Below are 14,061 nucleotides of genomic sequence, written 5' to 3' on the forward strand. Positions count from 1 at the left end.
CAGGTCTCTGAAAGAACTTAGTTTCTGACATTTAAGACGTCCCTCTTTCATAATAATAATAATAATTTTAAAAATGACTATACTTTGAACATACCCACCACAAAAACCGTTCTCTCTATTCCTCCTTCCATAATTCCTTTCCATATTGGAAAAAATTGAGCAAATTCAGAAAAATATGAAAAGAATTGTACAAATTATGGAAAATGATGCAGAAGAAAAATTATATAGGCTTTTCTAAGAATGACTAGAGTTATTAAATAAAGATATTAGGCACACCTGACTTTCTACACAGTTGCAGTCTCCAGTTTTTAGAACTGTGAGTTTCAGGAATGTGTGCGTGCATCTTTACTAAGGAAAGCATATAAAACAATTCCACAATTACGTTAAGGTTTCAGATTTCCCATGAAATACACGCAGTAAGAAAAAAACCCACCCATAAAAACCAGCGCCAACTGCGGTACCTCACTCTTATTAACAAACACCCGATACACAGAACATAACGCCAAGGTAGGAAAACACGCAGCGGTCCATTTCCACAAGGTCAGTGTTTCGGTTACCACCGCTTTGGCTTGCACACTGCCCGCCCGGCCTCGCCGGCAGAGCGTTACGAGGTGCTGCGGTTCTCAGCAAGCAGATGAGGTTACAAGTATCATCTGAGAGGCAGAGCCCTTTGCCCCTTCCCTCTCCCCCCTCCCCGCAGCTGCATTTTGCCCGTGGCGTGATTAACTCCGAATGACAACGAAGCTGCAAGGAGCAACGCAAGCAAAAAAGCAAACTCCTGCAACGGCTTAGCAGCAGCGGAGAGGAAACGGCGGTCAGGGACTACATCTCTTAACAGCTCACTGGGATACTCAACACAAGCCAACCACACAAGGAATCTCCCTTTTGCATTGTCTCCTGCAGAACGGTAACATTTCAAATGGTTTCTATATTTTACCAGAAATAATTCGGTTTAGCCTAGTTTGCTACAGGTAGAATACACTGTATTTCTGGTGAATTAAGCAACACGTTGTTGTTATTCCCTACCTTGATCTATTTTAAGAGTTGCTCAGACCGTTTTGTGAGATTAATCTATTTTAGGGACTACTGCAGAAACGGTGTACTCCACCGTTGATCCTTCTTCAAACACCGGTGTGAAATGACATTGAGCTGCTGAGCCAATTTCTAACATATTCACGTTTCAAACATACTAAGAGAGAACAAAATCCAAACAACTTTTAACGGGAGTCTCCAAAACTGGAAGTGATACATCTCAGAACACCATCAAGCAAAATTCTTGGTGAAAACACAAAAATTTAGGACTCTGAGTTAGACATGGCTTATGGCTAGTCATTCATGTTCTGGAACATAGCAATTTTTATCCTCCTATATTCTTGTAATAGGGAATGAATTTAACATTGTAGGAATTTTACAGCTATGAATAAATTCTTGGGCTTAGAGAAGTTAAGGAAAGAGTTTGCCACTAACACTAAAATATACAGCAAACCCAGAAATTTACCCAGAGTACAGTGAGAATTCTTTCTCGCTACCAAAGAGCCATTCCCTTGCTTCTTTTAGATATTGTTATATAACAATTATTTCATTTAGAACTAAACTGTATATCGCTGCACATACTTTGCCTTGCAATAGGATTGTAAACAGAAAGCGGTAGCAGGTGAAGGAGAAACGGTGATTCAGCACCCACGTCCCACGCAGCGGAGGACCGTAACATAGTATAGACAATTCCTTCAGTTCAGTACTCGAGCAGCAGCTAGGCTGGGTGACTCAGACGCCGAACGGCAATGCAGCGCACCATGTTAAATTACACGCAGCCAAAAAAGACCGATCAAATGACTTGGTATACCAATTGCATAATATGTTTAATTGTTGCTTTCAGAACAAATTAGAAGTTAAGGCGCAGGTTATTCTGGGACTTTAACTTGAGAATTGATAGCAGGCCACATCACGGAACAACTTAGTCTCTAGCCCAGGGATATAACAGCAAAGCAGATAAGCAAGAGATGATCTAATATTATTTTCCAGATGCCAAAGAAAATTTATTAGGATCAAGTTTGCTCTAAGGCTACAGGCATCATGTGCACGCAAACCCAACAGCAGCAGTATTTGAGATCTAACAGTACTATGAACACCAAGTTGTATGAGAAATGAAGTCCAATACCTTAAACTGACCACTCTCAGTTACTGTCTTTTTGTTCGTGGCATTTTTTTCCCCCCCTTTGATCTCTTGTGCCCCAGTTTCCCATTTGTAGTATTACCATTTTATTACTTTTGGGGAGAAGAAGGTGAAGAAGAAGAGTATAAAAAAAATACACGCTGCTATTTGAGAAGCACTGGTAATGTGGATAAAAACGCCCTACCAAGTGTCTGAAAAGCAGCAATTGCAAAAGTTGTAGAGCACGCGGTAAATAAAATATAGGAGGATACAAAAAACTTGGCACAACATACTAGTTTGTATTAAGTGAATTCTGTCCACATACACACTCAAAGTCATCAATTGAGACTTTCAGTCTTACTGTTTTCTTATTGTTTTAATATAGTGGTATAAATCTAGTATTCTTCCAGTTTTCTACATATAAAAGAAAACTGAAAACCTCAGTTCCTTTAAGTGGCACTATACTTTTTCCATACTAGTCATCTGATGATTGACATCCCTGCTTCCACACTTTTGCTATTTCAGTTAATAGAGTTACTGGTAGCGGTAGTAGGTAGATATTCTTTCTGGCTCAGAGCGAAGGACACAGAAGCTTTGGGTTTGGTTTGCCAAAACACCGCTGACCGTTTCCAAGAGTCAACGTTCCTATGTTCTAATCCCAGTTTTGGAAGAACAAGGGCGGCTCCTCTGCCTTTCAGCCCCTCCTCTTCAAACTTTCCAGGAAAGACATCTTTCGTCCCCCTCCTTACCTAATGCTGTTCCATCCATCTCACTGAGACAACCTAGTCTTTGGGAAGGGCTACTCTATTTGTTCTATTTTTTCAGGCTGGATATTAGGAAAAATTTATTTGCTGAGAGAGTGGTGAAGCATTGGAACAGGCTGCCCAGGGAGGCGGTGGAGTCACCATCCCTGGAGGTGTTCAAGGAACGCGTGGACGTGGCACTGCAGGACATGGTTTAGTGGGCACGGTGGGGTTGGGTTGGTGGTTGGACTTGATGATCTTAGAGGTCTTTTCCAACCTTAGTGATTCTGTGATTTTTCCTCTTTTGCTACCTTCCTTCCTTTGCTCAGAGATGAGAGCGCATGGAGAGAAAAGCGCCAATACTACATCCCACCACTTCCTCATGGCCTGATCCCAACAATTTTCCTGTACACCAAGAGAGGGATTCTCATACTTCAAGGGAAGCTGGTGGTTAAGCACCTTCTTGGACAGAAGCTCTGGGTACAGGGGACAAACTAAGTTTGGGGACTACTTACTATCTGCAGGTGACAGCTTTCTCAATTTTATCCCATACAAAGAGGAGTTTTTAGGAGGATTAAGCACAGCAGACCATACTCCAATAAGAAGTGCTACAAAAACCCTTTTCTTCTTATAAATCCTTGAAATTTGTCATTAAGAGCCACATAACAGCTTTCAAGATTCTGCTTTTATCCTAGTCCCTACAGGCATACAGCCACAGAAAGCCATTCTTCTCAGATAGATATGAACGTCAAATTATCAACTGAGTAAGAAAAATACGCAAGTGAAGTTACTGAGCCCTTGCACAACAGCGGAGCAGCAGGATCAAGTCTAAGGCCCTTCCGAAGCTCTTTAGGTAACAGCAAATCCTTGTTTGTGTTATCTGAGGGGGGATTTCACGGGGCATTTTCTTCCCTCGGTCTATACCGACACGCAAGATTCACGACGTGATTCTACTTCTGTTACGGAGAAGACTGGCAGCATAGTACAAAAGAGCTACTGGTGTTAACAGAGGTACTCAGGAACAGAAATGGAAGTCGACTCACAACTGTCAGCTTTTGAGGTGGAACAGACAAGAGAGGTTTACTAATGCAACTACGAGGTGGTGGATGCCCAAATTTAAAGATGTTCAAAAACGTGTGTCAAGGCAGGAGAAGCATGTATTTTGAGTATTGAAAATGTTATGCTGAACGGGTAAATCGGTGAAGTGGTATCAATTTCTGGGAACATATGAATCTGCTCCAGCCACTCTGTCTTGCTCCAAAGAAAGAAGCGGATGGGGAGTGTCCTTTTTTAGGAAATATTTTTCAAAAATTATTCTCATAAAATAGGGGAGAGAGAAGGACAAGCATAGAGAAGCCTTTTAAATGCAGAGAAGTAAATTTGGTCACAAAACACTAGGAAGAGAAGTTTTGTGGCAGAAGAGAGAGGTGAAGTGATTTTTGCCTCAGTTTACCAGAATAGAAATATTTTTTTATTACTTCAAGGCTCACCAGTGAGGCCATTTTCAAATAACTAAGGGCAACAGGCAACACACACGCAAAAAAGAAAACCAATACCAGTACTTAGATTTTTGTTTGTTTTAAAAAAACCCAAACAAACAACATTTACAAAATCAGCAAAGCACCAAGCATAAGACATGTAGTATTTAGCTTTCAGGCTAGTTAAGAATTAGGGAAAAAACAGTATTGCTATTTTGATGAACACCGAACGGTTACTATGAAGTTTTACTTCTGATGTTACAACATAACAGCAGATGTAGAAGTCCGTAACATAAGGCAAAAAAAAAAAACATTGTGTTTCGAATGCTGCTCGTAAGGATTAGCAAGATAAAAACTATTTTTGTACTAATCTGAAGCACACTAGGCAGATTACATGCTGCAGCTCCTTTCCAGAGGCTACTGATTTCTCAGGAGTTCTATTTAAGATAATTTCTACTCATTTTGATGCATTACTGTGTACATTCTGAGTGTGTATATATACTACACAGTCCAAGTCATTTTAATGTTTCAATCTTAGTACACAAAATACATTCCCTCAAATTTATTTCCGCGTCCCTCCAAGTACATTGTGTTTTCTTAACTTTACCCCCAAAATCTGGTGCAACTGATGGAAAAAACAGGTCACGTTTGCAGAAAGGCTGCGCTAATGATCTTGCTTTCTATGAAAACCCAAACTGCAAAAGCAATTCTAAATTTAGATAACAAAAAACTATTCCACACTTTATATAGGTAAGAAGGAGAACACCGCAAAATGCCGGACAAAATAAATAAATAACCTTAGTTGGTTAATTTCCCTCTTGGTTAATTAACACCTATAAATGACCTTTAGCATTGACAAGTCTAACTTCATCCAGAAAGCCAAGGTTTAAGAATATCTATCCAAATAGGATTGATTACTGATTACAGCATTGTGAGGAGCACAATTCAATCTGATTTTTTTTTTTTTTTTTTTAAGGCTGGAACCGCATTCCTGAGTACGCTGATGTGAGTGCCAATGAGGTAAAATGCAGAGAGTCATTACACTATAATAATGTTGATGTTACCATTTCTACATTTATCTAAAGCACAGAACATACATCATTTTAGACTGAAATTAAACCTTGTCAGAAATAATTTTTCTTTATATTGTTTGGAATTAAAAACATATTGAATTGATCCATTAAGAAAATTCTCTTCTCTCTGTCTTTGTGTTTTTCAGACCGTGTCTGCATCCTTAGGCAATGAAACAATTTTTATAATTGTAATAAAACAACAAAGTGTTGACTTTAAGTTAAGAAAATTGTTGCTTGAATGACTAAATACTTCAGCAAACACAATAAATCCTTCTAAGTTTAACATACAGATAAACTGCATGCTTGAAAGGGTCCATACATTTCCCAATTTTTCATATGTAAGTTTGCTTAAACTTATCTCAGTTTTAGTCTTCTGCTCGGTGTTTATAGAGCAGCTCTGCATCTCTAAATTTTAATACTGATTTAGTCAAAAAGCATCTACCCTAAAGCAGGAAAACTAAAAATTTGCTATTAGAAAAACCCAGTTTATAGCACAAAGTACAACAGTAATGTTACACTCCAGCAAGAAATCCAACGGAAGCATCTGTCCGTATTTCAATGAGGAGAGGAATGATTAAGGAGTCACGCCCACACATTTCTGGCTTATTTCTGAACCTAGAAGTTTCAGTTTGGCAATGTAAATTGAGAATCATAGATCTCAGCGTCTGCCTTCTCCCAAAGCCAGAAGACACACACGAGCAGCACTGAACTATACTGCCAACAAGAGCATATCAACACATTTTACAGGAAAATCTCTAGAATATTCTTTTTAATTGTTTTCAAAGAGCAGCAGAGAGGGACAGTCTGCCATTTAAAACCAGTTCCAAATAGTATTTGGAACAATTGTTCTCAAAAGCAGAAGAGGGGGCAGACTTCTTTCCTCTCAAGTATGCAGCAATATCACAATTGATCACAGAATCACTAAGGTTGGAAAAGACTTGTAAGACCATCAAGTCCAACCACCAACCCAACCCCACCATGCCCATTAAACCATGTCCCGCAGTGCCACGTCCACACGTTCCTTGAACACCTCCAGTGATGGTGACTCCACCACCTCCCTGGGCAGCCTCTTCCAGTGCTTCACCACTCTCTCAGGAAAGACATTTTTCCTAATATCCAGCCTGAACCTCCCCTGGTGCAACTTGAGGCCATTTCCTCTTGTCCTGTCACTTGTCACTTGGGAGAAGAGGCCAACACCCACCTCACCACAACCCCCTTTCAGGTAGTTGTAGAGAGCGATGAGGTCTCCCCTCAGCCTCCTCTTCTCCAGACTGAACAACCCCAGCTCCCTCAGCCGCTCCTCACAAGACTTGTGCTCCAGACCCCTCACCAGCTCCGTCGCCCTTCTCTGGACACACTCCAGCACCTCAATGTCCTTCTTGGAGTGAGGGGCCCAAAACTGAACACAGCATTCGAGGTGCGGCCTCACCAGCGCCGAGTACAGGGGCACGATCCCCTCCCTACTCCTGCTGCCCACACCATTTCTGATACAGGCCAGGATGCCTGTCAATTTTGTTTCAGCAACAGTTAGCTGCAGATTATTTTCTTTTTTAAATGTTCGAATCTTTAATATCTCAACTGTAATATATCTCCTCATCTCATAGACCATTTTGGACTCCCTTTGCCCTCCTTTTGGCTCTTAACGCTACACACCCTACCCAACATGTCATCGTTATCGTCAAGCTTGCGAAGACACAGGAAGATTCTCCCTCCCAAATACACAGAGGAGGAATGAACTGACTACTGCTGCCTACCTGCTGCAAGGCTAACTAGCACAGAATATCACCTACAGGCAGTGTCTTACCTTACAGAAGTATGCTAAATAATCTCACCCCACGGTAGAAGATAAAGAGACAGGACGATGCTAACTCCACAGAAAGGTAGAGTTAAAACTACACGTTAAAAAAATGTTGACAGCTATTTTTCACACTGAAGTACTGCATTTTATCACTTACTCATCTGTGATAGCCTTAAGTGTTTTTCTGTTTTCAGTTCCCAAATCCATCCTTACTAGTCATATTACTTGTTAGCTACTGTTTTAAACACGGATGTTCAGTCCGTCGAGAGAAAAAACCCCACGGCAATATTATTGTTGAGGAATTGCTACACACAAGACTCATTTACACATTTACAGAATAATTTGAAAGACGATTGACGCAGAGTTGATGCAGCTGATGTAGAGAATAGGCTCTAGAGAAGGTCTTCGCCTGCTCAATGTAAGATTGATTTTTAAATTTTTGAAATATTCTATAGAGCAACTACCAAGGCAGAGACATTTAAAGCAGGTAATTATACTATATTAAGCCTCATTCTTCACATTTAGTAGATTCCTATCAGCTAACTATGGCACAAAGAACTAAGCACCTCCAAGGAACAAATGAATACATGTATTTACAATACTGAACATCTTAATAGGTCAATGACTCCTTGAAAGGCCTTTGGACAACTAATGAGTATAGTTTAGTTATACAAGCATCACCTGTTTTATCAGTGGCAGATAAAATGCTATTTAAAAGCATGATTTCTAATTAGAATAGACTATTTCAGTTGGAAGGGACCTACAACGATCACCTAGTCCAACTACCTGACTAAAAGTCAAAGCATGTTGTTCAGGGCATTGTCCAAATGCCTCAAACACTGACAGGCTTAAGGCATCGACCACCTCTCTAGGAAGCCTGTTCCAGTGCTTGCCCAACCTCTTGGTAAAGAAATGCTTCGTAACATCCAGCCTAACCCTCCCTGAACTTTTCCTAAGCTCATTATTTTAGACAGTGTTCATATACTGATAGTGCAATATATGCCAGAAAATATTATTAGGATTTGGCTCCGTTAATTTGTGGATGTGCATGCGTGTGCATGTGTACACGTAATATTTTCCTTCTTAGTGCTTCATGAACATTCTAAGTTTATTTAAGTTCCTACTGTAGATGAAAGAACACAGCATTTAATTGTTAGCAGCTGTAACACTGAAGCATTATGCAAGCAAACGTGGTACAGGTATTGTCATAATAGTAAAAACCATACTGCACCTCGTCAATGTGCTGCTGGATCTCTTTTTTGTAGGTTTATCTGCTACTTAATCTTTAGCTGATGAAAATTTGGAGCAACTAATATTAATAGTCATTTTGGAAACATCAGGAAAATTTTAAGCACAAATTCTTTTACCCTTAATCATAGTTTTCTGTGTGAAATATTAATGCAAAAAAATTCTTAACAAACACTTACTAGAAGTCTAATACACCTCCAGAATCTGTTGTATTCGGGTAAAGCTGTTACCTTTATGCACGCTCCCCTATCAATTTACTATATTAAATAATTTCATTTTAAACACCTGTGAGAATTATTTATTAGTCAGAAGTTGTTCAGAACTCTTAGAGAAAGATTCTGTCACTAAAGGGCTCATCTTTGTATCAGATGGAATAGAAAATAATTACGCACCATAAACATTCTGGTTCCATTTTACTCTATTATTTTAAAACGTACGTTACAAAGATTAAAATAATAAAAGGCCATCTTAATCCACGTAATGGTACGTATCACCTGTCTCCCTCAATGAGACATTTAAAAGCATCTCTTTATTAGAAACACAAATCAATACACTCAGGGGACTGCAATAACTGCTCCAAGCAATTTGTATTATCATTTCATTCTTGATGTTCCTACTCAGAGCAACTTATTATGAATGGCGTGAAAATGGCAACCTGTCACAATTGATTTTTTTCTAAACCTCTCGCAAGACTTTTTTTCCTTTCTTAATACAATTAAGTATCTTCTTACTAAACACAGGTCTAGGTTGTAAGATACAGCCTACAACCAAAGTTTCATTTCTTTATAATTGAGGGCCCTCCCCAACTCACATTAGAACCATTACCGATGAAGAGCTATTTGCTTCGTTCTGAACTGAAAGAACCTTGTACAGAGGAAGCACTCAAACTTCTGATGCCTTTTCAACAGACAGATCTCTTGACAATGTTTTCATTGCTTACAAAAATCCCTGGAAGAGCGTGCTGGGTACTGCCTCAGTTATCTTGCTCGACTTCCTCTGGGAGCCCAAATAAATTTTAGTAGTCTGTTATAATATATATTATAACACTTTCCTTTAATAATATATATTTCCTTTAATAATATATAACTCTTTCCTTTAGCCTGTGAAAGAAGCTGCTGTTGCTTTAGGATCTTGTAGATGTGAGTCAGGGCTGTCCAGGCATATTTCTTTTAGACATTGTTCAACGCCTGCTTCAGTCCTAACTATCTGCCAGTCCAAAAATCAGGAAATACAACACAGCACGGATATAGTTCTGTATAACTTGCATTCATAAGCAGTTTCCCCCAATGAAAGATTATTCTTACCTTAAATTTCTAAATAATTTCCCAAGTAATAAATGGGAAAATAGTGACTCACATAGAATGAATTTCCAGTGATTCCCTGTGACCACCAAGGTAATTCAGGGGATGAAGTTTTGTGGGAACTGTAGCATGTTATGTCTAGGATATGTTCAGAGGAACTTATTTAAGTGAATTTCATGAACATTTTTCTTATGATGAAAGGCTGAGGGACTTGGGTCTTTTTAGTCTGGAGAAGAGAACACAGAGGGGGGGATCTTATTAATGCTTATAAATACTTAAGGGGTGGGCACCAGGAGGATGGGGCCAGTCTTTTTTCAGTGGTGCCCAGTGACAGGATGAGAGGTAACGGGCGCAAACTTGGTCATGGGAAGCTCCATCTAAGCATGAGGAGGAATTTCTTTACTTTGAGGGTGGCAGAGCACTGGAACAAGCTGCCCAGAGAGGTTGTGAAGTCTTCTGCTCTGGAGATATTCAAAACTCGCCTGGACGCATTCCTGTGCAACCTGTGCTAGGTGACCCTGCTCTGGCGGGGGGGTTGGACTTGATGATCTCCAGAGGTCCCTTCCAACCCCTCTCATTCTGTGATTTTCTGTGATAAACATCGCTTAAAACTACTGCGTAGCTTTGGCCAAATACTTGCAGTAAAATAACCTGAGAGAAGTGAAGAGGGAATTAATATTTAGCTGTGAGAGAGAAGTATAAAAGGCTGAAGATGTGCAGTTATACTTCGAAGACAAATGCCTCCATTACTACCTGTAACACTCCTAGCTAAAGGAAGAGTAATTTTACTCCTGAAATGAGACTGAGGCAGAATTCACTCCTCATACCGAAGTTCAAATCAGTCCAGAACACACAAAATACATCAGAGGAAGAGCCTGTAGATTTTGGGGTTTAGGTACGTCTATTTTTAAGTTTTACGAAAACAGAAGTAGGAAAGCCCACAGCAAGGCTAACTTACCTTATTTTTTGGATTGGATGTGTTCATTACGCTTCGAGTTTCCTTGCCTGTGTAAATGACAACACCAATGACAGTTCCTGAAAAACAAACAAACCAAAAGTAAACCAGAGATGTCAAGTAGTTAAGAGAAAATTTGTCTGAATTAAACCTTGCAGTAGTTTACAGTCCCTCAAACAAATCCTGTGTTTGGCTTTCTCATACATTTATGCAATGAACATAGCATTGTGAACGCTGTTGTTCAGATTTGGTTATGAAGGATCATTATAACTTCTTTAACATCCATAAAAATGACAACGCGTTTTCCTTCTTTTTAATGGAAACAACACTTTCAATGTAACTGGTTAAAAACTTCTATTTGAACTCAAAATTGTCTCCAACTGTTTTCAGATGCTAACACACAGCACAAATAACTGCCCTTTACAAGGAGTACAAACAGGAGTACGGTGGTGCTGAACGCATCGTACGCAAATTGCCTGCTAGCTCTGTTGTCTATATGATGTTAAACCTAGTTCACCCAATTAATTAGTTTGATGGAATCCCATACAAAAATATTCCCCTGGTCATTAACTTATAAAAATGATTCCCAATCCCAATTATCTTTTAGTCATTTTTTACTGGATGGTATAGGAAAACGTGGCCTCAGCATCACTAAATAAATTTGTGTATTAAATAAAAATTTAGGTTTTTATTAATATGCCACTATCACACTTTCCAGCACAAAACAACCCCCTTATTTCTATTACTTTTTCAAGTGACTTGAAATGGCTTTATAACAACACAACAAATAACACGGTATTTTTTGTCATCTTTATGCTATAAAGAAATAATTAACATGTCAGAAACACCCTGCTCAGAGAACTTTAAAAACTGTAGAAGTATTATACGTTTGTCTGACATTAAGTAATTTAATTTGTCTTCGGCAATCAGGACCATGTGCAATATGTGCTATCACTACTCTTGCAGTGTAACAGATCGTAAAAAATTGAAGGAACACACAAAGACAAAAAGATGACAGTTAAAGATATTGGCATTAAAGAAAGGAAGTTTCATTTACTCAAAAATGAGAATGCAAGTGAAAACTTTGAATCCACGTACAGTGATGACACATTACGTCTTCTAGACAAATAAAAGTTAGTTTTTTCTATTATTTTCCTCTCCATACTAGAGCTTTTTCTTAAGGCTTCCCCTGACATAACATTCTCCCCAAAGCTAGTTTGCCTCTGCTGACAGTTCCACATACAAATCTGTGCATTAGTATATAGGTAACATGCCCCCAACACACCCCAAAATTCCTCCTGACTTTTGTCATTGATCCGTAATTTCTGAACTTTCTCCCGGTCTCCAACCAATGCCCACAGCCCTTTGGGGCACTTTATTTTGGAGTGATCCTCTGAGCTGACCTCCGTCCAATGGTTAGAACACACTGGATGATATCCCGTAGGGAATCCCCTCCCGTACATCCCAACAATCCCTGCCTTTGTAGCTCCTTAGTTCAGTAAAAAGTTGGGAAGGCACCTTTCCGCTAAGTTTCACCTGGCTAGGCTGCTGCAGCTCAGGCAAACAAGCTGTCCTACTTGCATTTTGTGCCTTGAAAAGTTGGTTTCAAAGGCAAAAGTTGGATAAAAACCATTCTGGCTACTGAATTTTGATCATAATTTTGGCTAAATTTGACTGAGCTCTGCTTTTACTGAGGTCTTGATCTTTGATTTTAAACTTTTGGGGCTGCTAGTTACTAGGACCGTATCCCTGGTAAATATAGAGTTCCTTAGACCTGAATTACATCAGCGCCGGGAGCTCCGAGCCTCATTTTAGCGTTGTCCCAGAGTGGTTGCACCCGGGACAGTTCTGGTGTTCTGGAGGGGTTTTTCACCCACTATTCATTATCCGCAGGAAAACAAAGTTTAATACCAGCTGTGAAGAAAGAGGCATACCAGCACTAAACTCCACCCTGGCCCACAGTAGAAAGAACCGAATCCAACTTGGGGTTCCTGGAAGCATAGCTGTACTACAAGCCCGCACTTACTAAAAGCAACGACTCAAGTATTTTCACGTACGGGCCTCTACGCAAACTGGCTCCGATGTAAATGGGGCAACCGCTGATTGGTAAGGGCAGGGCGGTTAACGAAGGAGAGAGAAGTTACAGGAGATACCACTAGAATAAACACGTGGGGCTGGAAACGAGATAGCAGAGGACTTGCACAGAATTAACACACGCAAGTAGTCAGGCGTGCTCCGAATCCGGTGTGCTGTCGTATGAGTTTTTGGTATCTCCCAAGCACTGTGTGAACCATATGAAAACAAGAGAGTGCTCAAATTAATTACAATTGCGTGTAGGACTTGGCACAAAATAGTGCTTTTTACAGCTGTGCAGTTATACAAATTGTCCCGATTTTATCGAAAGTGACTTTGCAAGACTGACACCTGCCGAAACGACCACAAAATTCCATTAATACACATTTCCTCTTAATAGATATCTCAGCAAGTCTCTCAGAAAACTGCATTATCTTGTTTTGAGTTTGAACCACACTGTTCATTACAGTAAATGGAGAGAAAAAAAGTCAAAGTCCCCACTGCAGTGGACCTTTTGAGGCTTTTTAAAATTAAACTGCTGACCTTCCTCTCTCCCTTTCCAAAAGGAAATCTACCAAAGCATTCCATAAACACAGACACCGCAGTCAGTGATGCCATGAACGCAAATGATCGGAAAGGTAAGTCATTTAATTAACGATAACCTAAGAGGTTTTCAAAAACCTTTACTTCTAGTCGTTTCAAGTATTTGGTTGTATTTGAAGTTGTTCCTGCGCCAGCAGGAGCAGGGAGGGGATCGTGCCCCTGTACTCGGCGCTGGTGAGGCCGCACCTCGAATGCTGTGTTCAGTTTTGGGCCTCTCACTCCAAGAAGGACATTGAGGTGCTGGAGCGTGTCCAGAGAAGGGCGACGGAGCTGGTGAGGGGTCTGGAGCACAAGTCTTGTGAGGAGCGGCTGAGGGAGCTGGGGTTGTTCAGTCTGGAGAAGAGGAGGCTGAGGGGAGACCTTATTGCTCTCTACAACTACCTGAAAGGGGGTTGTGGCGAGGTGGGCGTTATTCTCCCACGTAACTAGCAATAGAACGAGAAGAAATGGCCTCAGGTTGCGCCAGGGGAGGTTCAGGCTGGATATCAGGAAAAATTTCTTCAGTGAAGGGGTTGTCAGACACTGGAACAGGCTGCCCAGGGAGGTGGTGGAGTCACCATCCCTGGAGGTGTTCAAGGAACATGTGGACATGGCACTGCGGGACATGGTTTAATGGGCATGGTGGGGTTGGGTTGGT

General features: G+C 40.3%; 1 protein-coding gene across 1 annotated transcript in view; it reads right to left on the reverse strand.

Moving 5' to 3' along the window:
• The window catches only part of ATP9B (ATPase phospholipid transporting 9B (putative)), a 174,262-nt gene that overhangs the window by 66,917 nt on the left and 93,284 nt on the right, over nt 1–14,061 (reverse strand). The window contains exon 11 of the mRNA XM_059815461.1: nt 10,752–10,828. Coding sequence (XP_059671444.1) covers nt 10,752–10,828 — 77 coding nt within the window. The remainder of the gene's footprint in view (nt 1–10,751; nt 10,829–14,061) is intronic.

The sequence above is a fragment of the Gavia stellata genome, chromosome 3, assembly GCF_030936135.1.
Source record: "Gavia stellata isolate bGavSte3 chromosome 3, bGavSte3.hap2, whole genome shotgun sequence".
NCBI classification, from domain to species: domain Eukaryota; kingdom Metazoa; phylum Chordata; class Aves; order Gaviiformes; family Gaviidae; genus Gavia; species Gavia stellata.